General features: G+C 37.7%; 2 protein-coding genes across 3 annotated transcripts; both read right to left on the bottom strand.

The window, feature by feature from the left end:
- Positions 1-72: 72 nt before the first annotated feature.
- Positions 73-9,622, bottom strand: syvn1 (synovial apoptosis inhibitor 1, synoviolin). Its single transcript, XM_053505445.1, has 16 exons — positions 9,452-9,622; positions 7,443-7,581; positions 6,889-6,981; positions 6,628-6,780; positions 6,308-6,356; positions 5,801-5,904; positions 3,583-3,709; positions 3,378-3,477; positions 2,929-2,994; positions 2,720-2,836; positions 2,442-2,593; positions 2,199-2,354; positions 1,736-1,882; positions 1,086-1,269; positions 902-987; positions 73-807 (listed from the first exon to the last, which is right to left on the bottom strand). The coding sequence occupies exons 2-16, from the start codon at positions 7,572-7,574 to the stop codon at positions 635-637; spliced, it is 1,839 nt and encodes a 612-aa protein (XP_053361420.1). The 5' UTR covers positions 7,575-7,581; positions 9,452-9,622; the 3' UTR covers positions 73-634.
- Positions 9,623-11,660: 2,038 nt separating this feature from the next.
- Positions 11,661-25,606, bottom strand: smad5 (SMAD family member 5). 2 transcript variants are annotated; one of them, XM_053505737.1, is made up of 8 exons: positions 25,469-25,588; positions 21,619-21,754; positions 18,037-18,830; positions 17,374-17,631; positions 13,899-13,997; positions 13,483-13,704; positions 12,476-12,732; positions 11,661-12,373 (listed from the first exon to the last, which is right to left on the bottom strand). In XM_053505737.1, exons 3-8 carry the CDS (start codon positions 18,437-18,439, stop codon positions 12,230-12,232), a joined length of 1,383 nt encoding a protein of 460 aa, XP_053361712.1. In that variant the 5' UTR covers positions 18,440-18,830; positions 21,619-21,754; positions 25,469-25,588; the 3' UTR covers positions 11,661-12,229. The 2 variants fall into 2 exon arrangements, with proteins under 2 accessions (XP_053361712.1, XP_053361714.1); XM_053505739.1 differs by lacking the exon at positions 21,619-21,754 and having other exon boundaries at positions 25,469-25,606.
- Between the last annotated feature and the right edge of the window lie 859 nt (positions 25,607-26,465).

The raw sequence follows: 26,465 nt of genomic DNA, 5'->3' as shown, positions 1-26,465 counted from the left end.
TGTAACATAAGATTCCTATAAATGAAGACTTGTATTGCTAAATATTTTTGCAATATTAAGAATAAAAAAAACTGAGTTGAATGATTTATTCTGGATTATTTACAGATCTTCCTATTAAAATACTTTATACAGTATGTACAGTTTGTTAATTTATGCCACATTTGATGGTAAATTCTCCCCATCATTGCAAATATCAGATCTGAACAAAATTCAAAGAGCTAGAAATAATCAACAACCAAGCAACATGAAAAAAAAAGAAAACAGAAAAAAAAAATAAGAAATAATCTTATTGTTTCAATGGTAATTTTGTGGGCTTGCAGAAAAAAAATATCAGGCTATATTTTAAAAGATAAACAAAAACAGGTGAACTGTGCAGTGTGTGTTAAAGACTTTGCTGTGGATGCGCATATTAACAGTGAATCCAGTCTTCTGTCTGTAAATCAAATATAGAACTTAGACATCATCCGTTGGAAGTGTCACGCATGCTGCACTGAAGCTCTGAGCAACATAAGAGCCCACTGGGAGACAACCTAACATCTCAAGCACCCAAAGTGCCAAAGCTGGGTACAAGTGGTGAATTTCTACTGTATAAAGTCCTTTATTGAATGCAATGCCTGGACTACTAAATAAATAATCAGTGGTCCAGAGGCGGTGTGGTGTCCAGCTTGCGTAGGCGGCGACGTCTCAATTCAGCAGCGCTCGGCTCCCCATCCACCTCCGCCTCCTCATCCTCCTTCTTCTCCTCCTCCTTCTCGACTCCTGTGGTTGAGTCAGGTTGGGAAAAACCTGTCGCTCCGCTGACGAGACCTGCCACAAGGAGCAATTAATATGGGGAATTTAATATGTTTCACAAAGGATTTAGTTACTGATATCCAAGTGCTGTTTACTAATTCACTCTCACCAATTGGTGTTCCATTCTCCTGGCTGGGAGCTTCAGTTTTGCCTGATGCACCTGCTTCGCTAGTACTGCTCTCTGCTCGAGGAGGACTGGTAAGGAGCAGAGGAAATGAAAGAATGCTTAATAAGTTAAATATGTGTAGCTGTGTGGTATTTTTTGTTTATTCCAGCAAAAGGTCATGGCGTACCTGAGTGTTGCAACGGTGGTGAGGTAGTGGTGGATGTTAAGCATGGCAGCATCCAGCAGTGTGTGGATGTTCTGAAGGCACTGCAGTCTGGCCTCCAAACCACGGCGGCCTTCCTGCTCCAACTCTCTCAGTTCTTCCTCCGACATTGTTGATAAGGATGGTGGGGGAGGAGGCATGGATGACACTAACAGACAAACAGAGGGACAACTAAACTCAGAGCAAGGGCTGGCGTTAACTGTAAACTTATGTTAAATCTAGTTCTAAATCATAGAATTTATGAAAGTAGCGCCAAGTCAGGCCTGGTAGATTTTGTTATAATCTTGAAGTTTAAATTTATTACTGTAATTCATCGTCAGTGACCACTTCATTCTGGTCAGGGTCACAATGGACCTGGATACCATCACAGGAATACTGACTATGATACCTGTCCATCTCATAGTACACATAAATTTACACCCTAAACCAATTTTCTATAGTCAATACACATAGTGGCATGTTTTAGGCAGACAGTGGGGGGAAACTCCCTTAAAATTATATTTTATATATAATTATATTTTAATTATAATAATGATAAACAGCACGCTTTTAGTATAAACCAGCTTGGAAGGTTTTGCTGAACCCAAATTGCATTATAACTGAGGCATACTTACTGAAGGGTGGAGGAGGAGGCATGGGCAGCCATGGCGCTGATGGGAATGGTGGGGGCATGGAGAAAGGGAATCCAGGCACTCCAGCCACAGGTGCTGCAGCAGCAGCTCCATCTGCACCAGTCTGGGTTGAGCTACTGGCTGCAGATTCTGCAGATTTAATGTGTAAATATTACATTTGTTTACAATGGTGCACCATAAAATGTTTATCGCTATCCAGCATATATTCATTACACAAACATAGTTTTTACGTAGGAATGTTATACAAATTCTACTCAAATCTAGATGACATTTTCTAGCAGACCACCACAGATCCAAGACAAACTGGCGGTCATCAATCCATTTTAGTTAATTAACTAGTTACCCAAATAAAGCCATGTTAAAATAGGTCAGACCCATTATTGTACTTCTCATAGGAAACGGTTTACTTCCTCTCCTAAAGTTCAGTAATCAACAAAATTCTCACCTGCCGCTGACGTTTGGGTTGCTTCTGCACTGGTCTGTGGTGTGCTGGATGCTGATTGACCAGGAGTAGGAGGAGCAGCAGGAGGAACTGCACCAGGGAAGGGAGCCCAAAAAGGAAAAAGACCTGGGGGAAATTGGGGCATCACCCCTGGAGCAACTGAAAAGAAAACACAAAAATTAAAAGGGAAATGTACTGAACATTAGTTGATTTATAATAATGTCATAATAAAGACAAGTGTTGTACCATTAGCAGCCGGAGGAGCAGGGGCATTAGCTGGAGCTGCAGGGGGTGCTGGGGCAGCAGGAGCAGGAGCGGTGTTAGGCTGCGATGCTCGCAGAACATCCATACGGCATGTTGGACATGTCTGCTGCCTCTGGAACCACGACCGAAGGCAACTGTGACAATCATAAATACAGATTAGCCGAGATAAAGAACCATGTGTTTTCGTGAACATAACCTGGTTCTATTTATTTAATAAACAGCAACCACTATGTGCAATCAGAATGGAAAAAAACAGCAACCTTGAGTGAAATATGTGATTGCAGGGCAGTTTCTTGGCTCCGGTTACCATCTCCTCTCGACAGATGATACACACATTGTCAGAGGCTTGCAAGTCCTCAGGAGTTGCATCTGGGTAGCTGCAAAATTCAGAACAGTGTTAAACACTTTTAAATATTTTCCAAATGTATGCAGACTATGCAGATTTAAAATGTTTTGGAAAATTGCTTACAGCGTGTTCATGTTGCGAATGGCTCGTCGAGACATTATGGCATCTGTTACAGCCTTCTTAAATTGCCTGGTATGAAAGAATATTTTTTGTGAAGCAAGAAAAAAAAAATAAAAACCTACTCATTGAATCGTTTAAATGTCTAAATGTTTAGTTATTCTTGTAAGGGGCACCTACAAGAATGCAAGATACAACTGGCAATCATGAAATAATGAATTAAACAAAAATTAAACAACGATTGAAAAAGACAAACAAAAAGCAAAAAAACAAACAAACATAAAAACAATGGGTACTTTTGGCTGGTATTTTCTTAGAAAAGGAAGAAAAAATGAACTGAAACTTTCAGATTAATCCTGCCTGTAAAAGTTACCTCAGTTCCCCATTAAGACAAAGTAGAAAAACAAAGAATTAAGTTAACTGCACACTTAGGATGAGAATCCATATTGCCTCACCTCATAGCGAGATACATGGGTCGAATGGCAAACAAGGGGAAGGTGTGCACTTTGATCATTATGGTCATGAACGCCATGTACAGCAGCACCTTAATAAAGCCTGCGGGTTAAAAAAAAAAAAAAAAAAACGTGTGAAGATCTACATCTACATTTCTATATGACACACCATTTAAAAAATAAAGAAAAGTAGGAAAAAACATTCCACCTGTAAACAGCTCGGTGTAAAGCATGTAAACGGCTTTATTTTCCCATGGGTTCTCGCTCTGGAGGTCAATAGTGTGTAGGGTGTACTTAATGAAGGTGGTGAGAACCATGGTCATCAGAATTGCATACTGAAAGGCACCAGAGGCAAAAGGAGAGAGAAAGAATAAGTCATATTATTCTGCCATGACCTGAGCACTGACAAACTAGGGCAAGTTTGTCAATGCACAGGTCACCACCCAGAAGTAGTGTACTAATATTTGAAAATGTTACTGGAATTCACATTCAGATAAGCCATGCATAAATGTTATTGTTTTTCACTATCTTGTCCTAATGTTGTTTGATTCCTGGTCTATCTACCTTCACTACAAACCAAAACCATCCAATCTGAGAGCCATGCTTATAATGCTAACTTTTATATATTTATATAATTTAAATTTTATAACTTTTATGGAATTCACTCCATCCCTCTCTCGATTTTTGCTTTGGATTTAATTGTAAATATTTAGTTTCAATATAATTTTTACACAACAAAGGAAGTGAGTGATTAATGTAAAGTGCTGCTTATCCGAAGTACACAGGGTGTTTTCAAATTACTTTAAACATTTTTAAATGTTATGTAATTAGACCTAGCCCAAACATTTATTTTTGGCCCATGGCCATCCTGCCTGTCTTGTTTTTTGGCCATTCACAGGAAAGAACTTGGGCATTCCGCTATAAAGACAACCACCTTATCTCAGACTGCATACTTATGTACTACTTCAGACCATCATTTCAAACCTACTGAACGTTTTGTGGATTTTCTAAATCAAGAATTACTTTTGAATATATGGTTTTCTATTTGAAATCTAGCCCAAAAAAACACTGTTCCAGCTGTAAAAGTTAAAAGTTCTAAGAGAGACTGAGCGTCAGTGCATTTAACATTGCTGTGCCTGAAACTTTTTACAGCTGGACATGGGAAAACTTTCAAACTGAAATGATTTGGCTCTGATGTGCCATCTAGTGGAGGTTGCTTCTACAACATGCACATAATGAAACGCGTAATGTTCATTTAAGGCTGTTCGCACAAGAAGTTTAAAAAACCAGGAACTGGGACAAGCCACGGGTATACACTGTTCTCACAGCCACTCCACAAGTCAAGTGACCTTGTCATTGATGCTATCTTTGCTGGCAACCAGCCACTTCACCTGTATAGCAGCTATTAGAAAGTCACGCTTTGCATCAGTGCTTTTGTACTGTGCAGCTGCTGCTGGAATAAATGTTTCTAAAACCTACACTGATCAAGAAGTCAAAATGGATTGCGTTGGAGAAAAGGGGCAATTCGTTATTCCTGTTCCAAGGAAACTGGATTTACACAAAGCACACAGCTACCGGGCTAGAGCATACTCTTTGAAATATAAAAGTACCAAATTTTTTTTTAAGGGAGTAGGTCCCCCCCAGGAAAACAAAGCATGCGATTTTTCAGGGTAATGACAGCTCGTCTCCCAGGAAGTCGCAGCACTTTCCACTCTATATTGCAACACAGATTCCAAATGCAAATCCCCTACTTAAACTCTACTTCATTATTTTACTTTTACAAGAAAACCAATAAAAGGTTCATACACCTGGCTGTAGAACAACTGTGCAGGTGTTTTTGATTGCTTAAAAAAATGGGCAAAACCCATGTATATGATTTATTTATTTATTTTTATCTACAATAATTAATTTTAAAAAATGTAGCACTTATAGCTCAGTTGATTTTATGCGTGCACCTGTAGTGTATTCCTGGAATATGTTTCTGGTGTATTTGCAATATGAATGACAGACTATGGACTGGATGCAGATAACTGTACACACATACTCTGAACACGGAATACATATATGGATTGAATTTGAACAGGGTCACATAGACTAACTAGCTGTATAAGGTCTTTTCCTGTAAACGAGCGACAGAACCACCTAGCCACACCTTTAAGGATTATGTAGTAAGATGTATACAAAATTATGAGACGCAAATGATTGACTCAGTTTACAAAATGCACCTTGTGTATATATAATGCTTGTCGCAGCTTGCCAAAACAGATGTCCTGTGTAGAATGCAGTCATATGAGATCTACGTATGAAAACTGTATTTAAAACCACAACTGAACTCTCTACATTACTGAACTGATTACTTTAAAAGGTGTCACTGTGAACAAGGTTCTTCAAATGAAATAGTATAAGCTTGCACAAACTATGATCACCTCAAATCCGAAGACTAGCTGCACTGAAGCTCCTCTGGTGATGATGCTGTGGCAGGCGTGATTGACGAATAAGAAGTCTAGTACTCCTAGCAACACCATTAGAGCTGTGCAAGAGGAGGGGGTAAAAAAGGCTTAGAAAAACATGATGCAATATCAGGCACACTTTCCAAATAAGGTCAAAAAGCAATGCCTCCAATTCTAAAAGCAGGTGCAGCCTCAATTTTTGCATAATGCTGAAAATAGAAATGTAAATGCTTCTGCAATCTGGGAACGGGTTGTAACTGTTTCTGTTTGTGTGATTACTAATGCAAGTGGCACTACAAGGTTGCAGCTATAACTACCCCTATGCTTAGTCAGTGCGTCAGGGTCAGCTGGTTTATGCAGGTCTGGTGTTGGTTTAACTGGTAAAAGTAGTTTTTCTCTTATGAAATATAGTTATGATCATATAAATTAGCCCATAGCTAAACTCAACTTTGCAGAGTTGCTGTTAATACAATTTATACTCACAGAGAACTCTAAAGTGGAAGACCCATGATATGTTTGGACTTCTTTCCATCTACAAAAAAAGTAAATAAACAAATAAGATAGAATCTCAAACAATTGTATTACAAATAATAATAATAAAAATTTCAGCATCTTACCTAAAGAAAAAGGATAGAGCATTAACAATTAAGCCTATTCAGTAAACAATCTACACTGTTTTATGAATTACGAAAAGAGCTAAACAAAATACACTACTCCAGATCTTTAGGTTTTTTGAACAAAAGCATAATCCAGCAATAAACGATCTTCAGGATCACAAATTCAGTTTAATAATATTTACGTACAAAGTCCACTCTGTCTTCAGCCAGCCAATGGAAGCACTTGAGAAACAGCAGCAAAGTGAAAAGGGCCACGAAACGGGGGGAAAAGTCATCCCTGAAGACTGTAAAGGCTAAGCAGGTCTCGGTCACGGCGTACCAGGAACGCTCAATCAGGTGCTGGTGGATGGAAGGACATGATGAGAAATGCAAAACTTATGGTATACCTGTGCAGAAAAACCTCACGCTAAACCAGAACCCACTTTACACCAATGCACACATGCATACCTCCATCTCTGCAGCCCTGAGCTGGCCAAAAAAGACCTTGCGCATGAACTTTCCCAGAAGAAAAACCAACACGAAAGCCTGGATATATAAAACCTGTCAAGAGACCAGAATGTTTTAATATCAGTGTATGCACAGAATTCTTATCTTATGTTTATTAGCATGTTTCGTTATGTTTCTTGGCTGCTTTTAATGAATTTGTACTGTTAACTATAGCAGTTACAGGGATATTATAGCAACAGTCACTGTCTGGGGAAAAAAATTACGGTACTGACAGGGCTTCATCATCCTACTTCACTCTTAATGGCACTAAATCAAATGCCAAGAAGCGAGTCACATTATACACTCCAAGATCTCCGGTCTTAGCTCCAAATGCACCAAATTATATGAGTGGTTTTTTTGTAAGGGGAAAAGCAGACCAGCCTAACTATAACTAGATTAAGAACAAGTCAGTTCTCGATGTGTTAATGCTTTATCCAACCTGCTGATAAAAGTAAGCAGTACTTAGTCTAAAGTGTGATGAAGCAAAAGTGAACAAGTGATTTATTTGCACTTACTGCCATGCTCGGACTGCTTTTGGTGAGGTATACCACTGTCGGATAGAACTGATGTTTGAGGAAATAGGCATGAGCCACCACCGCTCCGGTCAAGGCCAGGCTAGTAGCTGTTACCAAAGCTGCTCGCACCATGTTTGCACTGAAAAAATAAGAAAATAAACAACAAAAATATAGACATCAGTAATAACTTTACAAATTTTGAGACAAGTTGATCTGGTCATTAGTGACATCACTAATGGTGAAACCATTTTCACCTTACACGTCATCAGTCACACCAAATACAGAAACCTACAGATGTTCAGACCCAATAGGTGAAAACATCTATTTAACTTACACAACTTGCGATCAATGATTTAAATCAAAAATTTAAAACACATTCAGGTGTTGCAACTTAATAGTTGTGAAACCATTACCATATGCATAGAACTCAATATACTTCCCCTTATACTGAATAGCTGTATTTGTATGACCTGCATTGATGAAAATTAATTTATCTTTATTATTTATAAAACATCTATGACATATATTATGTATACAAGAGTTCACGGATTATAGACAAGTAAGCCACATTAAGCTCAAGGTTTCAGCTGCAGCATTTTTATATTTATGAGTGCACACAAAATTGCTTCTTATAAATCAAGCCTTTGCTCTGAGTCTATTTAGGGTTTACACACAAAGGAACAAACCGACAAACTATCACTGTAGCAGCTCTCTAATCTCTAAAGCTGGTTTAAATTATTACTTGCCACACTGTACAAGATGATCCCACTGAACTCTTCTTCACAAATAAAGATTTTTTTTTCTGGAGTTAAATTTGACTTACAACCAGAAAAACAAACATTTGCATGCAATTTCCTTGATTAAATATATAAAATAAAATAAAAATTAAGTAGTCTCTGTGAGTCTCTCTTTCTCTCAACTTCATAGTGAAACAAAAACTTCAAAGACTAGATTTTTTTGTTACGCATGCAGATTATATTAGCGTTTAATTTAAGTGTACATGTTTGTATTAATTGTCTTTTTTTTTAAATGTTATGCACATGCAAATAACTGCAGTCACGCAAGGATATGTTCAGTGGGAAAGAAGAAAAAACTAAAGGCATTAAACAGTAATAATTGATAACAAATTCAGTAATTGGTGTTATGACCCTTTGCTTAAAATATAGTCTGAGGTACAATTTATGAAGTTTTATAAGGACTGCTTCGTTTTACTGAGCATACTGCACAATCTGACAGACCCCTTTTGATGACTTTGTCGCACCTGTCTTTCTTCATGCATGCAAAACAAGGATGGTTTCGTTTTTTGTCTTAAAAGTGGCATTTCAAAAAACATTTTCTCTTATCTTTACACAGATATTTTACTGTAAGACAAACGCTCAGAGGATTTTTCGGTACTGACATAATAATGAATCATAAGATAAAATCAGGGTATGTACGACTGTTGTTGTACTGTCTATCGGTAAAAGCACCAGCAACTGGAAAAAAAAGGGGGGACAGGTGAAAGGTTGTGAAAGCTGGAATATTAGTTTAACACTTCAGTGTTTCACCTTAAGTAAACCCACACCCACGTTCTGTTTAACATAATAAAAAAATAGTCATCGTTGCTCAATATATAAGACAGAATTGCTGACACTATTTCAACCAGCTATTTAGTATAAAATATAAACGAATGTGTTCAGACGTGTTAGCTAGCTTCAGTTTGGTTTTGAGTTCCTGCTGTGGTCCAGCTGCTTTTACTGTAACTAGCGTTACTAGCTAGCTAGCAGCTGCAAAGTATAAAGCTAAACTCCTGCAATATGGCTTTGAAAGTAACATAATATTGATTGGTTATCGTAGTTAAACTGACTAATTATTATAAACTAAATATATAATTCCTTATAGACATTGTTGAACGTGTTTTAGTTCCACCCAGGCGTGAATTATCCACACAGCTAACCAGGCTACTCATATAGCACACAGCTCGCGAGCTCTGAACTCTTGCAGTGCGGATTGACGAAAACTGCTCTTACCGTAGAGTCTGCAGGAACCGCCGCACTCTGGGCCAAAATATCGGAGCTCGGGGCCGAAGCCAACACAATAACTACCCCCGCGTCTATTTCCCCATCCAACACATATAAGGTTCACACTAGCAGTCGGGCGGATTACGTGTTTATTTTTCGCTTGCTCTACAAAAGGCCACCTCACTTCCGCCGCTTCTGTGTGACGTAACAAACAAACCCCACCAACCGTAAATATTAGAAAACACCGGTCCTTCTAAAAGATTAAAGAAAACACTTATTTGTTTTTAATTGTTTCACTAGAAACAACATCCATAAATGATAAAGTCTAAAATTGTCTATGTAAAACGACTGTAATAACGATATTTTATAATTCATACCTTCATAAAAGAGAAATTTGCATTGACGCGAGTGTGGCGAGTTAATACCCGGATGAGAACGCTACATCCGATTGGTCCAGGTAACCCCAGCGCTGTAGGATTATGTTTACGGTAATCAATCTAAACGTGTCCACAGTTTGCATGTCATTATACTACCTTAATTAATTCATGTACTGTATATTCCAGGCCATACAATCAATACGATCAACGCCACTCTTACATTAATGCGAAACATGCATAATCACTTGTTGAACCCAATTTCTGACGTAAGAAAAGCACACGGTGCATAGCCCTTCGATAGCTCAGTTGGTAGAGCGGAGGACTGTAGAGGTTGATACAACAGAAATCCTTAGGTCGCTGGTTCGAATCCGGCTCGAAGGAAGCTGAGTCTTTTCATCAACCTTTTGATTTCGCTCCTTTTAAATTAGATGTAAGCTACAGGGGATGGGCGTGTCGAGGCCTCACTTTATACTGTACCTTCTTTAATAAGGAGACAATAAGCGATTTCCAGACCTAAAAGAACAAATATATGGACTGGAAAACAAATACCTCAGATTTATAAAGAGGACTGTAGGCTAATTTCAAGTCTTATAGGGGATTTTAAATGGTGAAAACAATACACAAAAAGGACACGGATTACTATTATATATTGGGTATAAAATGGGTAAGAGTAAGAGAGTACACTACACTAGCAGTAATATTTCAGACCAGTCCCAAAGATTAATCATTCAGGCTCTTCCAGTTGAAGGAGAAATTTAAGTCCATCACTTGTGGTACCTTTTGGTCTAAAAAGCTACCATTTAGTCAAAATATTTGGGATAAACCTTACTTTTAATTGGGATGAACTCAAGGTATCCAATCAACCATTTGAGATCTAAAATCTTTTTGGATTGCTGAGTGTAGCTGGGGTTATAAAGTTTTTATATTCTAGGAAGTATAACAAAAGGACTGTGAAGCATTGGAAAAAGGTAACATGGTATGATGAGTCCACATTTACCCTGATTTAGAATGATCGGAGCTGGGCTAAGGAAAAAAAAAGACTATGCTCAATGAAATGATGCTCTGTTCTGATGAAAGTAAATTTTGCTAATTGAGGTTGCAGAGCCTGGAGTAAGACTGGATGGGTACAGACTTTAAAATTTTTTGAAGCCCACTGTGATGATTCGCAGTGCCATGTTCAAATTCAATTCAGCCATCTTCCCTGATATTTTTGGGCACTTAATGCTTGTGTCTACTGATAAGCTTTACGGTGATGCCCAGTACTGCATTCACACTTATTTTAAACATTACAGGCTATACTATAAAAATACTTACGATAAGTTTCTCAACATAAAATCTTAGCATTTAAAGTATCAGACAACAAACCAAACTTGCAGCACTGTAAAGTAGCACTCAACTCAATCACTAAATCTCATTTTTTTTAAATCTCAATTAAAAAACATTTTCAAAAACCAAATCTCGGAACACAGTTTGAGGCACTAAGAGGCAAGGTCTAGGTTTTATTTCCAGGCAAATGATTAAAGAGCAGAAACTAATGATTTGCTTGTTTATGCCACCACCTTGCAATGGTCACCAGTGGAGGGCACCAAATGGCAGGTTAAGTTGCACTCCTGGGTGAGAATCATCAGGATAATATTTATTTGATAAGCACAAAAGAATGACTATTTTGTGGCTACTTTTATCTGAACTCAGGTTGAATTTCATGAATACAATAGATAGTTGGTGGAAAAAAAAAGTGCCACTTAACCTTTAGTTACCCATGTAGTCAACAGTAAAAACTGAAAATGCTCATTTGTTGAACACTTTACCAACAATATATCCGCTAAAAGAATGCACCAAAATTTCATCAAATAGACTTTATTTAAAAGCAGTAACTTTTTGATTTGCCTTACGGCAAATGAAAGCTATAAAAAAAAGAAAAACCATAGTGAGCAGAGTCTAATAGTAAACATAAGAGAGACCATGTCTTACTTGAGAGTAACTGGGAATAGACAACATAGAAAGTACAAAGATTCTTAAAGAATCAAAAGATTGCCACTTTCACTGGTGCAAGATGAAGTAAAGATATGTGAAATTGTTTAAGTTTTATTCATCTACTAGATTATCTACAAGGTAGAAAGAGAGAAAAAAAAAATTACACATAGAAGCATCATTTTAAAAACAGACACAAGGGCAACTACTAAAGCAGTAGTTAGTCCAAGGTATGCCACCGCCTAAAATTTTCCTCTGCCAAATGTGCCTCAGTTTGTTCCTCATCGTCCTGACTGCTTCAGAGTTTCATGGCCATTTTTCAGACAGTGTAAACAGTTCAGCCCCTTAAGATCTCCATTTCTTTCAAAATTGGAGAAAAATTATTATAAAAAAAAAAATCCAAGTAAAAAGATCCTCCTAGCCCATGGAGGGCCCATCATTAGGAAACTGAGGAGATGGGGTTCACTGGTGAACCCATTTGTGTTAATACTTTGTCCAGCCACTGAAGAGGACCATGCAGATGCACTTCTATCCAGCAGGGGGTGCTAGTCACATCCTGTCGATGATATTCAGCCCCCCAACCCTGAGGATAGCAACAGTATAAAAGTTTTGTTTAAAATAAAGAGAGACTAAAAAGACTTGAAAATTTAACATCAGCATGCACTCCATAAATAAAGACAAATACCTTAACAAAACTCATGCGAATAGTGCACATTTTCGTGAGCTCGTAGACAGCCTCAAATCCGTGGTTGACGGACTGGGCGAGCAGCTGAGCAAACTCCTGATTGTTAAAGATCTTGAGACTGCAGCCGCTGGGAATCTTGCAGACAGTAGTGGGGTGAAACCCGTGGTGGTAGTTGCAGTTCCTGCTCTGCACAAAAATGCTGGTGTCACTCAAACACTCGGCGTACACCTCTCCTCCAACATAATACAGATGAACACCTAAAATTCAAGAGGAGACAAAGTGTGAGCTAAAAAAGTTAAACAAATTTTTTATAGGGGCAGTGAATTCAAATTTAATAAGGTCCGGTCAATAAAACTCTAAGCTAATATACGAATTTTATGCTAGGATCCATTTAAAGTCTATTAAAAAAGTAAGCAATTTTAATTTCCCACAGAATTTCAGGAATATTCATTGTCACTTTTCAGTAATGACCTTAAACATGTGGACAGTTTGATGGCATTGTACATTTCCTTGTTTTCCAACAATCTTTAATTATGTTTATTTGCATTTACATTGGCACCACCACGTGCTGCATTTACGTTTACCCCAATGACCCATGTTTTGTCTTTAGTCTGGCTTCACATTACTGCTTTTTATTTTTGTCATGGTTTCAGAATATAGGACAAATGCCTTTAAACTTCCCGCCGGAAGAACAAACATGTATTGAGCTGTCCTTTTTGGAGTAAGCCACACTTTCGATTCTGTTTCTTCTGTGCACTCCATCTATACTTAATAAACTATTGCACTGATTGGCTCTAAATTATGAAAGCACTAGGATTATTGGTACACTCATTATTGTCGTTTGTCAATAAAGCACCAGGGTCCAGATAGGAAGGTCCTTTGCCATTTAGTGATAGTAAATTAAAGCTTAGCAAAAGTGAATAAACCAAGAAGCCTTTTTTGACATTTAAAGCAGATCATGAACATAACACTCTGTTACATAATTAGTAACACTTTTTAGTGCCTACCTTTGCCAATATGACGGCGAGTGTTCTCGATCGTAGAGTTGCGGTTAACATTGGACAGAAGGCCCAGGCAAAAGCGATTTTTGTTGTTGGACGGATCAGTAAAGCCATCCACCAGCACGCTAGTAGAGGAGGCGTGGTAAGCCTCGCCAACACGGTTATTCAGCTCATAGTACACAATAGAGCACCAATGACTTGGCTCTTCATATTCTACAGGCTGAACATCTAAAAGAGGACATTAAAAGCAAGAATGATTCATATTAATGAAATTAAAACAACCATCTAAATAACATTAATGGACTATAAATAAAATCAATTCATGCTACAAAAAAACAAATAAAATAATCATTGGAGTACAAAAGACATACTGATTTTGGGAACTTGGGCTACATTTCTCTCATTTGCTCTGGCATCCTTACCTCCTCTTGGCACCATGCTGCTGCCAGTTTCCATGGGATTAGATCCATCCTGTCCCATTGACTCCTCCGGAGGCATGTAGGCAGGGGGAGGGGTGTCGGCTGGGGAAAATAAAGACACCAAAATAAGAGCTGTTAGAAGGGGAGAGCCAATACCCTCGGGTCAATGGTTCAATGGATCTGCACTGAAAGCTCTTTCTCCCTCCCTTCATCTTATGGACAGCTTTTAGTGTCTGATTTCACTAGTCCTTGACATGAAATGTCCATTTTAAACCAACCCTTTAGTCATCACACTTTCTACAAGGATATCTAGTTTCATTTTACAGTACTTAAGTAAACAGCACATAAACAGCTGTTTTAAATGTTACAATGCTGCATACAGTTATCAGGACTCTCCTAAATCTAATGTGCAACTCCAGTACTATCGTACAATTATTACCCACCTCACTGTATGAAACAATTCAAAACATGCTGTGATTAAATTTTCATAGTAATTCATACGATAAAAAAATAAGCAGGATGCAATACTGGGCAAGGAGTGACGAAGCAGAGTTAAAAATTTTTTTTTATAGAAATCAAAAACAGTTTCATATTCTTATAACAATAGGCCAATTAAATTGTAAATACATAGCATGTGCATTCAATTTGTCCATCAGTTATTAATTTTAAGTGCAATATTTTAAAATGTTTGGAGTGGATAGTTTTTGCCCCTCTTAATATAGGTAGTAAGAGGGGGGGAAAAAAAGCTCCTGATTTTTAAACCAAATGAAAAAATAATATTAGGCAGACTGCTTTTAAATGTTTTTAAACATTGGTCTGGAGAAAAAAACTTAAGATTTTAGTAAAAACTAAGCATGTGTAATATTCAAACGAATAGTCAGGTTTTCAGGTCTAAGCAGGATTTTGTCAATGCGATCTGGCAACCCAGACAAGCACAGTGAGCATGCTAGAATCTCTGAGATTTTCACTTGCAAATGCGACCCCAAAGGGCTGCATATTGGACACCGTCAAGACAGTTTAATACTTTAAAAACAGACATGCAGAAGATTAGAAATTTAGACCTTGTATTATATCCATGAAATAAATATTGCTTTCAACCAAAAACCTTTGTTTAAATTAAACTAATTACATACTGGTCTACTAATTACATACATACATAATATTAGTAATTAGTGTTAACTTTCTGCTTACTACCAATGCATTTAAATGGAGAGGTAAGATTAGTCTACTAATTCTGAGGGCATGATGTATTAATTTAATGGTGGATTAACTTAAAAAGATGCTTTAAAGCCCAAAATCTTAGAAGGAAAAACACCCATTAGGTAAATATGTAAATAAATGATGACAGTGTGGCCATAGCATCTACAAAATAGAGAGTAATATAATTAGTGGGGTTTTTGGGTGATATGAGAATTTTGATACAATTATTTGCCACATGATATGATGTTGATAATTATTGATAATTTGTAATGGGCCATTATTAAGGTTTTTTTTTTTTCTATTTCACAGCAGCAAAATAATATGGTTTTATTAAACCACGTAAGAAAGAAGTCTCAGAAGTCTCACAAATTTGCTGTCCCCTGTGCAGCCCCCGAATTGAGACATCAGTGGTCTCCTAATGCACTGCTTTTAATCTGCCATCTTATCTGACATTTTTTTAAATCTTTCTTAAAAAAGTCTCTATCACAGTATATACATCATTTTTGTTCTAATGCCCAGGGCTGACTGATATAAAACGGATTTTAATGTAGAGAAGTGGCACTTTACACTGTTTACAAAGGGAGTGGCTGTGTTGATTTGATGTAAACAGGGAAGGAAATATTAGTTGAGAAGAAAGCATTTTCTGTGGCTTTCACCGGATGTAGATGGGCAATCTCAAATTGTAACCTCATCTCAAAAGTAGCATAACCGAATTTCCACAACTATGGGACAGCTATACTGACTGCAAACATAAGGAATAAACATCTAAATCAGTGCAGTAACTATTACAGTAATGGTATGTTTAGCTTAATTCATGCTGGTTACAAAAACATGTTGGGTGTGTGCGTTTTTAATTTTTTTAATTATTATTAGGTTATACAGCATACCAAAAGGAAAAGCATTATAAAATGGCAAGATAAAATCCTTTGAAAGCCCACTGAAAGGAGAGGATAAATTTAGTGTAAATATTACAACACTAAATTATTCCCTTTTTTGTCAAAAGCAAAAGTGCCTGCAATAAAAAAAACCTGCATAAAATCGCAGCTCTTAGGCCATTAAGTCTGTTCAATCACTCCTTACATCCTGGCATTACCAAAAATTGTCAGAAAACATTGCAGAAATCATTAGGCTAACAGCTTATTTTATAAACATGCAATTCAAATGCATAAAAACAGCTTTAGCCCCGTTCTTTGAGCCTTGTAAAATATTAAATGCACCATATGCCTAAATGCTCACACCCTGTATATGAATGCAGGCATCAGCAAATCCCTCAAAGCCAGGACAGAAAACAGACACGTGCACCACATTTGTCATGTTTCATTAAGCTTTTTGTTCCTTTGCTTTGCTGGCATCTCATTTGTTCATAATACACACAATTCTGTGTTCTGCCGATACTGGTCCTATATCAAAGGGGCAGTGTGGCTCAGTGGTCAAGCTATTGTCAGGCTGTTAAACAAGGGCCTTAATCCGCTGCGCTCCAAAGGCACTGTATCGTGGTGAACTGTGCTCTGATCCCAACCTCCAATTAAGCTTGGATATGTTAAAAATAAATAAAAAAAATTTTTTTTATAAATATAAAAGTTCACTGTACCTCGTGTTACAGTACAAGCCATTTCTTCCAAAAAATACTAACAATTCTATAGTTCCTAGACAAGAAGTCACACACTAGTATTATTTTGGGCCAACTTTAGCGTTGATTATAACAATTATTCAATATGGATTTGTTGAATTTGGATTTCAATATGCAACATCACAGTATTTATTTCCTTTCAGAGTTGCAATAGTTTATTGGAAAATATTTTTATGACAGGAGAATCAATACACTCTCCAAAATTTTCTCCAGCATATTTCAAGGCTTTAGAATTAGAATATGATCAGGGTCCTATGGTCATTTATATGTAAAAATGATTCCTCATGCTCGCAGAACTACTGTTTCACATTTTGAGCCATTGGACAGTCCAACAAAATTCCAGTATTTTTAAATCTCCATTTGTTTTATTGCCTCGATGCAGGCCAATAATTTGACCCTTTAAAAAGACAGTTACTGATGCTTAAAAATGAGAACTACTCACTGCATCAGGTAAATTTGGAAAATTGGGTTGTTCGCAGCTTATTATCAGATCAACAGATCTTAAGCATTAGCTTTTTTAAAATCTCAATGGAGTTTTTTTTTGACCATGCACTGTACATTTACAATCTTAAAATAAAATCCATTAAACCAAAAAAAAAAAAAAAAACACACCACATTTAGTTAAAAATCAAAGGACTTTTGAAATACCTGGGAGCTGGAATGGGCTGGATGGACCTGAGCTGGCAGGAGAGTTAGGGTATGTACCACTGCTGGCAGGAGAAGGTGGATAAGGTGAATTTGGAGAAATGGGAAAGGATGTTCCACCACTGTGCTGCTGGAAAGACTCAGGATAGGTGGCGTTTACAGGCATGTGTGGCTCGTTGTGACTAAGATTGCGAAATTGCACCAAAAGGCTGTGCTGAGGGTTGAACTCGCTGTGTCTAGGCACCAACACAGGTGGAAGCACTGAACAGAAAAAAACGAAAACATTTTATATAAAAAACAAAGAACTCCTTGATTATAGTAAGTATTTGGCCCTGACTACACAGTTATATACACTCAGTAACAATGAAACAAACATGGATCAGTTTGCCACTTTAACCTTTTTTCCCCCCTTCTATCTTTTCTGAATAATATATTTGCGTTTGAAAAAGTTTACTACAATACTTCATGCACACAGCTTTTTTAAAGCATTGCAAAAAATGTTACATGGATCAGGAGGCCTTGAGAAGCTTTAAAAAATGTAAAAGAAAAATACAAAAATCTCCAACAGCCTATAGCACAGTTTGTTACAAGTAACATAGCTTTAGCACGGAGCAGTCTGTTTTTGACAGTCTCCCAGATTGAGCATGTGAATTGGCATTAGCTTACCAGGACTTTCGACTCTCTTGTAGTGATAAGGGTTAATGCAAACTTCCTTCTGTTTGGAGCCAAACGGGTATTCACACACCTCGAGTGGCTTGAGCTCATGGTGTGACTGCAAGTCGGGCCAGCGCCACACGCGGCAGTAGATAACGTGCGGAAGACCCTTCCTGTGGGACACCTGCAGACGGCCATCCAGTGACCGAGGGATGGTCACACACTTGCTTGGCTGCCCAGGACTGCTTAAAGCCTTTTCCAGGTCTTCCATGGCACCCTTTTTTTTCTTGAGCTTCTTCACCAATGCATCCACAGCCTTCTCAGCCCACTTCTCCTCTTCATCTCCCTGCTTCCAACCCAGCAGGCGCTTCACCGCTGGGCTGGTGAACGAAAACAGGCTGGACATGGAGGTCATCACGCCACGCTGCACCAGGAAGAGGGAGCTGGACTGCTAGGTGGGCTGCACCAGTCCAGGAGGATGCCTGTTTTCGTGTCTATGCAGTAGGGAGGGTATTTAGGGAATGGAAGACTTTAGCCTTGCTTGGCCAAGGACAGGAAACGGAGGCAGGACGCAGCTGCTGGTGATCAGGAAGGCCTGCGCTGGTGGGGGTGGGGTGGGGGGTGTTGCCTTAAGGTCACAACCACTTGGGAACTGATGCGAGGGGCAAATGTAAGTGGGGAAATAGCCAATAATTGAAACTTCTCTTAAACCAGTGATGAACTGCAGCTTGAAAAGAATGCAGCTGGTCTAATCCATGCTAAAGCCTGGATACATCCAAGGAAAGGGCAAATTTACGGTTCAGCACCTAAAAGACAAAGAAATCATTACATTTTTAACAACAAGTCCAAATTCACATATACCAGTTGATATTTTAAAAACACCTCTGTGCAACACTTCAATATGTTTAAAATAGCTACACTGCTGTTTTTCCCCCCTCATTAGTACAACCAAAGCTAATATTTTACTTCTAAATTCAGACTCCATCAGTTTTGGTTGCTCCTTAAGAGAAACAGAATTTAGCCTTTCTGCAGCAATCACAATAAAAACATCATGTATAAAAATTGCTTGTACATAAACATATCAAAAGCCATGAATCCAAAAGCTGATCCATTAACATTCACATTACAGGCAAAAACATACATTATACTGTATATAGACTGTATATATGGCTTAAATACACACACATACTGTACATACACACACCACCAACACTACATGCATAAATAAATAAATAAATCTAAGGCCACAGTGTAAAGGAGAAGCACAAGCAGAAGAAGGCCTTTATTTTATTTATTTATGCCATTATCAAAGCAGGGTGTAAATATCACTTAATATATGGAATTGGTGAAGTTTGACATGTCTGAAAGAAGCAACAACACTAGACATCTTACTCAAACAAATGGCCTAAATAAGTTTCTCTTTTTGTTTGCCTGCACATCAATGCATCACATCAATCTTATGCTAATATTTGTATAAAGGGTGGGCAAAAGCCTGGATTTACAAATAAAAAATCTACTTTAAAAGTATAAATTACAGCAATTTCCTCTTTTGGTGAAAAGACTGTTCTAGGTTGATTCTGACCTACTACTTAAGATTCTGATTTCAGATGACCCTAAAAGCAAAGAGTCACCCTGTATACAGAATAAATTGTATAAAGGTAAAAGATTTCACTGTATTGTGAAGTCACGTGCGCTGGCATGTTGATTTGACATCACCCTAAACCCCGGGAAAGAAACCCGTGATAAGAATATAGAAGTTGTCCTCTCTGTTTCTGCGGTACTTCATGACATAAAAAAAGGAAAAAAAAAAAAAAAGAAAGAATTCGCCAAGTTGCACAAAGACAATAATGATGCAACTTGGCGAACTCTACTTGGTGAATATCTATCTTGGCTAACTTGGCAAACATCTGCGGCCAATAGTGTAAACAATTAGCATCCTTCTTAAAAAAAAAAAAAAAAAACTGGTTGCACCATTTGCTACAGATTAATTTTACTGTTGCTCCTTTTTGTATTTCCAATGAGATATGCTATTGTAGAACATAGATTATAAAGACATTAACAAGTCCTATCCTATTTTAAAAGTGTTGTCTGGGAAGTGTTCACTTGCCATGTACTGTGGTGCACTGTAACAGAGCACCATTGTGTAAGCAACAAGCTGGCGTGCCCCACCCAGGGAGCTCTCTAAGCAAGTCAGCAGGACAGACAGAACACAGCTGCTGGAAATGTTGAGAGCAAAATCAGGACAAAAAAGGATATCGGGCCACTGCGAGCCACTTCCTATAGCCACATCCCTTCCCCTTGACCTCCTCTTCTGCTGCCAAACATCAGCCCCAACCCATCGAACAAACTGTTTCTATTCAGAGAATCTGTGAGGACACTGGAGAAGGAATCATGACACGGGCACTCCACAAGCAAACACTTATTTCTCAACTTATGTAGTTTGCTATTAGGCAACAGTAAAACACCTCTTCTGTGCATACTGGGTAAAACCGGTCCGCAAACTGTGCCTTTTGCACTATTGCAGACGTAACAAAAACGTTCCAAAGACAAGACAAAGGAAAGCTTTTAACCTGACCATCAGGAAATTGATTTCAAATGCCAACAAGGCTACAATCATCCCACGACCAATTTTGGAAATTTAGGGTGGGTGAGACAGCATACACTACTCTTCTTGTCAGTTACAGAGATGCTAGTGGATCATCTGTGTCTGTAAATACATAGATGCAGGCAGATAGCACTCTCCTTGAAGAGTGTTACATGTTCCATTAATGAGGACTGAGCAGGAGTTCAAAAATATACAGCTGACTGACCTGTTTTGGAAGATGCATGTGTAATGCTGAATTCGACTCACCTGTTATAAATTTAATAAGCTGTTATTTGTTAGATTTATGTTAACTCATGTCTGGAAAAAGCTGACATAAGGCTGCAAACAGGCAAAGGACCAACTAAGGGAGAAATAACTGGCAAAATAAAGGCTCAAGTCCTACATACTATCATTTTATGAACCATCTTAAAATTATAAACTGATTGTCATTTATAACTCGGAATAAGCAGTTCGCTAACACATCTTGCAATATTCTTAAACCTGTAGTAAGTCAGGCTCCAGAGTCTTGAAAACATCTTAAATGTGAATTGCCATGCTCCGATGTTACAGTCAGTGTATCACACTTAGTCTCCACTCATTCGTTTATGTCAAAAGAAAATATTTCTTCTTTAAGGTAAGGCTGCTTTACAACAATCAGAATAATTGATACACTCTACAAATGAAATGTAACTGAACTGAGAATTTCTTTTCAGATAAATTTAAATTAGTTTAAAAAAAAAAGGTACAAGTTGTGCCATTTACCGAACTAACAAAATACATATAGCTAAAACCTTCATTGCCATGGTTCCTTGCCTCATATGTTTAAGATTACTTTTACATGATGAGTTACCATTTCGATTAAATTATTCAGCAATGTAGAAATGTTGTGCACAGCGGAAAAAAAACAAAAGAAAAAGTCAACAGTCTAAAGACACGCTTATTGCAAGCTGCAAGAGCTATATAGGTTTGTTGATGCATCTTTTAAATGCACATTAATTGAATGCATTTACCTCTATTGATTTTTCCCCAGTCATCACAGGCAAGCACTCATCCTGCAAAACCTCATCCGCTTGTGCAGGCCCTACTGAAACCTTAATGAGCCTGGAAAAAAGCTTGCTTCTGAACACTCTGAAACAGGATCATTATCTAAAAATAAAGCAAATTGAAAGGGTATGCTTAAACAAAAAATAATAATAATAATCTCTAGCCTTAATTTAAACAAAAACTGTGTGACTTGTTTCCAAGTACTCTGCCTCTACATTAATAAAATACAAATTGTATTTAAATAAAAATAAAAAAAATGGCACATATAATGCATCCAAGACAACTATGTATTTGGTTTGGCTGGGCTTGTTTTAATTCTTTTGATACTATACAGCACCTCTGTCCTTAGAGACTTGCATCACTCACACAAGTGGGGGCTGTGCCTTTTTTTTTTTCCACAACACAATGATTTCAGTCCTACTACTGTTTTGACTGAAGGAGAAACAGAGCCATCCTTACTGTATTTTGTCCCTGCCTGAACTTTCTATATACGCATGTATGTGTGTGTGTGTGTGTGTATATATATATATATATATATATATATATATATATATATAAAGAGAGAGAGAGAGAAATATACATATATAGAGAGAAATATATATACACACACACACAGCCTAGCCAAAAAAAGTTGCCGTTCCAGAAGGATTCAATTATTGGGTTGCTTTTAGGCAAAGAAAACAACTAAGAAGATTTGGAAAGAGCATGGAAGGATAGTGCTGAACCGTCATAAAAAATATGGCCAGAAATTTTCTTTTTTTTAATCATGAATGGAGATTACTTAAAAGCTTGGTGACATTGCATGGTAAAAAATTTATATTAATCAACAGCAAAAAACGTGGCTATGTTCATTTAAGGACTAAAACTGAAAGAATGATTCTAAGAACATGAGTAATCATTTTACACATGAACTGGACATCAGATTGTGTGACAGACTGAAATCAGAGCCAGGCTGTTGCGGTATGGTCAATCAAGTAGCTGACTGATCTTTCCATTTTGTTGCCACAATTAATGGGTCTGGATACAAATTTCAGTTGAAAAGTAAAGATTGTGACAAACACACCTGTATACGATATACAATTCATCTCTGCACTGTATTTTAAGAATTATGTGAATCAAAGTATTTGATAAACAATTTAAAACCACTGAATAAGCTGCTCTACAACAATTTAAACTGACTAATTATTCTGATTAGAGATTCCAACTTAATGATGTACATGGATGCTGATCGGACACAACATACAACTTCACGCGCTTTCACGTCTTCAGATTAAAATGTAGACCAAACAGTACGGCAAACCTTATACATTACTTCTAAATTTATGTAACCAGTCTCGTTATGATTGGTTAAAGCTTTATCGTGTGTGAACTGCAAGCCAGCCATTCAGTGCTCCTTCCTCGACCAATGTCCAGGAGCCAGAGAATGAAATTCTGCAGCAAAGAGAAGTGAAAGAGTTGTTCTCACTGAGATTTCCTTCCCAGGAACTCCACAAATCACCTCATGTTACCGAAACATGGGTCAACTATTCCAACAAGAGAGAAACAATTATTTCAAGTTACAACATAGCTAATTTGTAAGCTCCAATTGGAGTTTAAAAGGTTTTTACCAACCCTCTCATTTTGAACGTTCATACTGATTGAGCCAGACTGTTCTAATTGAGGCAGTTACATGATGCATTTTCATTCTAATAGGGCTATTATTCTGATTCTTAGTTGATTATTAAAGGACCATATAACTGCAGGTAATGTCAAACCTGGAAATCCCCCCCCCAGAATTCCCACTATCATTCTTCCCTATTTGGTCACCTGAAATTACTTACCTTTCCACCCAACCCACCTGCCAGCTGTGACCCGTTAAGGCATGGATTCCACAAAATCCCTGAAGGTATGCCATGATATCTGGCAACAAGCAGTCAGTAGCAGATCCTTTAAATTCTTAACCTGTGAGGTAGGGACTCAATGGATCAGAATTGTTTTTTCAGTGCATCCCACAGATGCTAAATTGAATCAGCATGTGCACCCTGACTGGTCTACAGCTACACAACACTGTGAACAACATTACTGCAATGTGCCATGTTCAGAATCCTGTGTGGAATCAAGCAAATGATTTGTGATTTGCTAAGTTTGCTAAGCTCTCTCTTCCTCACTCTCTCTAGTAATTATTACAGAATTACAACCCAAATCAAACCAGCACCCAAGTATCATGATATTATATCAGGTGGTCACCTGTGAGTCCCATCCCTACTGCCTAATATGTCCCACCCAGTTTCAGGTGCCATTTTAATGAAAATCATTGTTTTTCCTTTCACCTTTCAGTGATCATAATGTTATATCTGATTAATGTGTACATCATTGCAACTAGTAATTGACAAAAGAGAAAATTAAATCCCTTCACACAGGCATTAATCTTTGTTTGCAAAAACTTGCGTTGAGGCAATGTATGAACTTGTAAAAAGCTTTGAGGAATGAACTCAACCTGAGTTACAAATCACTACATGGTTTAAAAAAACATGTTTTACATATTAGTAAAACATAGATGCTCACAAATCTACACATTGCATCTTACCTAAAGTTGATGACGCATATCTGATCCGATATGGTGAAACCTTGTCTACCACCTGCTGAAAGAATTGCATCTTAGCCAAACCTCTTCACCCATCATGAATCATCATGAGTACTATGAATCATGTTTAGCAGTGCACTTTGCTTGCGTTTGCTAGTAATTAACCTTTGAGTGTTTAATGTGACCCTAAAGATATCTGCTGATATAAAATGACAGGACACTAGTAAATCATGACCAAACTTCAGGTTACCTTCACGTTCTCTCATTAAAGGTTTCCATCAATAATACTCCTAAATCCTTATAGACACGTTGTCGAGACAGTTAACAGCTGTAGATGCAAATCAGTCTAAATCAATCAGTAACTAAGACTTTTATTAGTAAAACGCAGAACATGACTACTATCAAAAGACAAAACAGAATTTCAACCAAAAACACAATTTTCAGTGAAGAAATTCCATTCACTTGGGTTCTTTAAAAAAAAAGAAGAAGAAGAAATAAAATGACAGTTGGTCGTATCGTATGAGAGAAACTGTTTTTTTTTTTTTGTTTGTTTGTTTTAGCGTTTATACTTATAGATAAATTTCACTTACATACAAATCCTGACCGAAACATTTTGGGGGGAAACAACAAGCTAAAGCGGTCCATCAAACCGCCGGGGCCAGGAGCAGACACGCCACGACACGACGCGAAGCCGCAGCTAACTGTCTTCAACTGGTGTTAGCGCCGCCGCTGGATTTTCCTACAGCACGTCGCACAGCCTATGCTATTTACATTATTAAAATAAAGCATGCTTATAGGCACTAAAGACCGTTGTGTCTCAATGCTAAACAGGACATTGTCTAACAAGTCACTAATAACAGTAATGCTATGTCGCTAAGCTAACGCGAGTGAACAAGCTACCAGAGTTCGTTGTCTCAAAAGTTACTGCTAGTTAGCTAACTAACCCGGTAAACGCGTTGTTACAGCACCTAGTATTTTAATAACGTATACGCAATTTCCCAAACACACATTGTACTAAAGAAAACAGTTTCTTTAACTTTTTTCCGTTATCATTTGCCTTGACTCTGAGCTATACATTAAGTTAGCTAGCAAGAAAAATTAGCAAAGCTATCCAGGGAAAACTTTTTTTTTCTTCAATTCACTCCACCCCCTGTGGAAAACACCAGAATTATCTAACTTCAACTTTTAGCAAAATGTCCACAATCACCAAAATAACACATTTCTTCTTACTGAATGAATGTAAACCCACGTACCTTTGATTAATATCAAAGTCCCTCGACCTTTTCCTCTGTTTTCAGCCACCAACATGAAGTAGGATTTTTTTCCCCTTTTTTCACTCGTTCCCCGCTTGGTCCTCTCCTGGCGTCAAAGAGACTGGAGCCGCATCACTGCAGGCTGTATCCCTCCGCCTATATGACAGTCAGCCTCTGCTACTCATCATTTCATTTGTTATAAGTTCTAAGAAAAGAGAGGTTTCACAACTACAATATAAAAGCGTAATCATATGAAGAAAAAACTAATCAATGAAGCACAGTCTGAGCCAAGTGGACTAATCTTAATTTTTGAGGCCAAGTTAAAACTGGGTTGTTAAAGCAAAGGTCACAGTTTAATGTACAACCTGTGACAACTGATATAAATGATGGAGACTCCAAAAGTTGACATTATCTAATTTCTTACCTTTTAATAGCTTAATAGCCATTTAATATTTACATTTATATTTAGACACTAATGATCTTAAATATATCTAACTACTAACTAATAGTAGCAAATCTCAAACACTGTTGAGAAGGTTTTTTGTTTGTTTGTTTGTTTGTTTGTTTGTTTGTGTATTGTGTGTGGTATTTTTTTTGGTATTTTGGGCCATTAACAATAAGCGAGGGGTTGTGTATGGGGGAAGTTAACCCAAACACCTAAGAAGTATCTTTTTCTTTCATTCATTCATCCTTTATACCCCTTAGCCTGTCCTGTGTCACAGGGGCCTGGAGCCTATCCCAGGAAACGTGATGCAGAAGAGTGGTACACCCTGGACAGGGTGCCGATCCATCACATGGCACACACACAACCGTACTCACTCACTCATCGTCTATAGTGTTTTATCCTGTATCAGGATCACGGGGCCCTAGAGCCTATCCTAGGAGACTTAGGGAACAAGGCAGGGTACACCCTGGACAGGGTGCCAATCCATCGCAGGGCACAAACACATAAACTCACTTACACACTCATTCACACACTACAGGCAATTTGGAAACA

The sequence above is a fragment of the Clarias gariepinus genome, chromosome 10, assembly GCF_024256425.1.
Source record: "Clarias gariepinus isolate MV-2021 ecotype Netherlands chromosome 10, CGAR_prim_01v2, whole genome shotgun sequence".
Taxonomy (NCBI): domain Eukaryota; kingdom Metazoa; phylum Chordata; class Actinopteri; order Siluriformes; family Clariidae; genus Clarias; species Clarias gariepinus.
The sequence above is the reverse complement of the archived record's forward strand: the minus strand, read 5'-3'. Positions and strand labels throughout refer to the sequence as shown.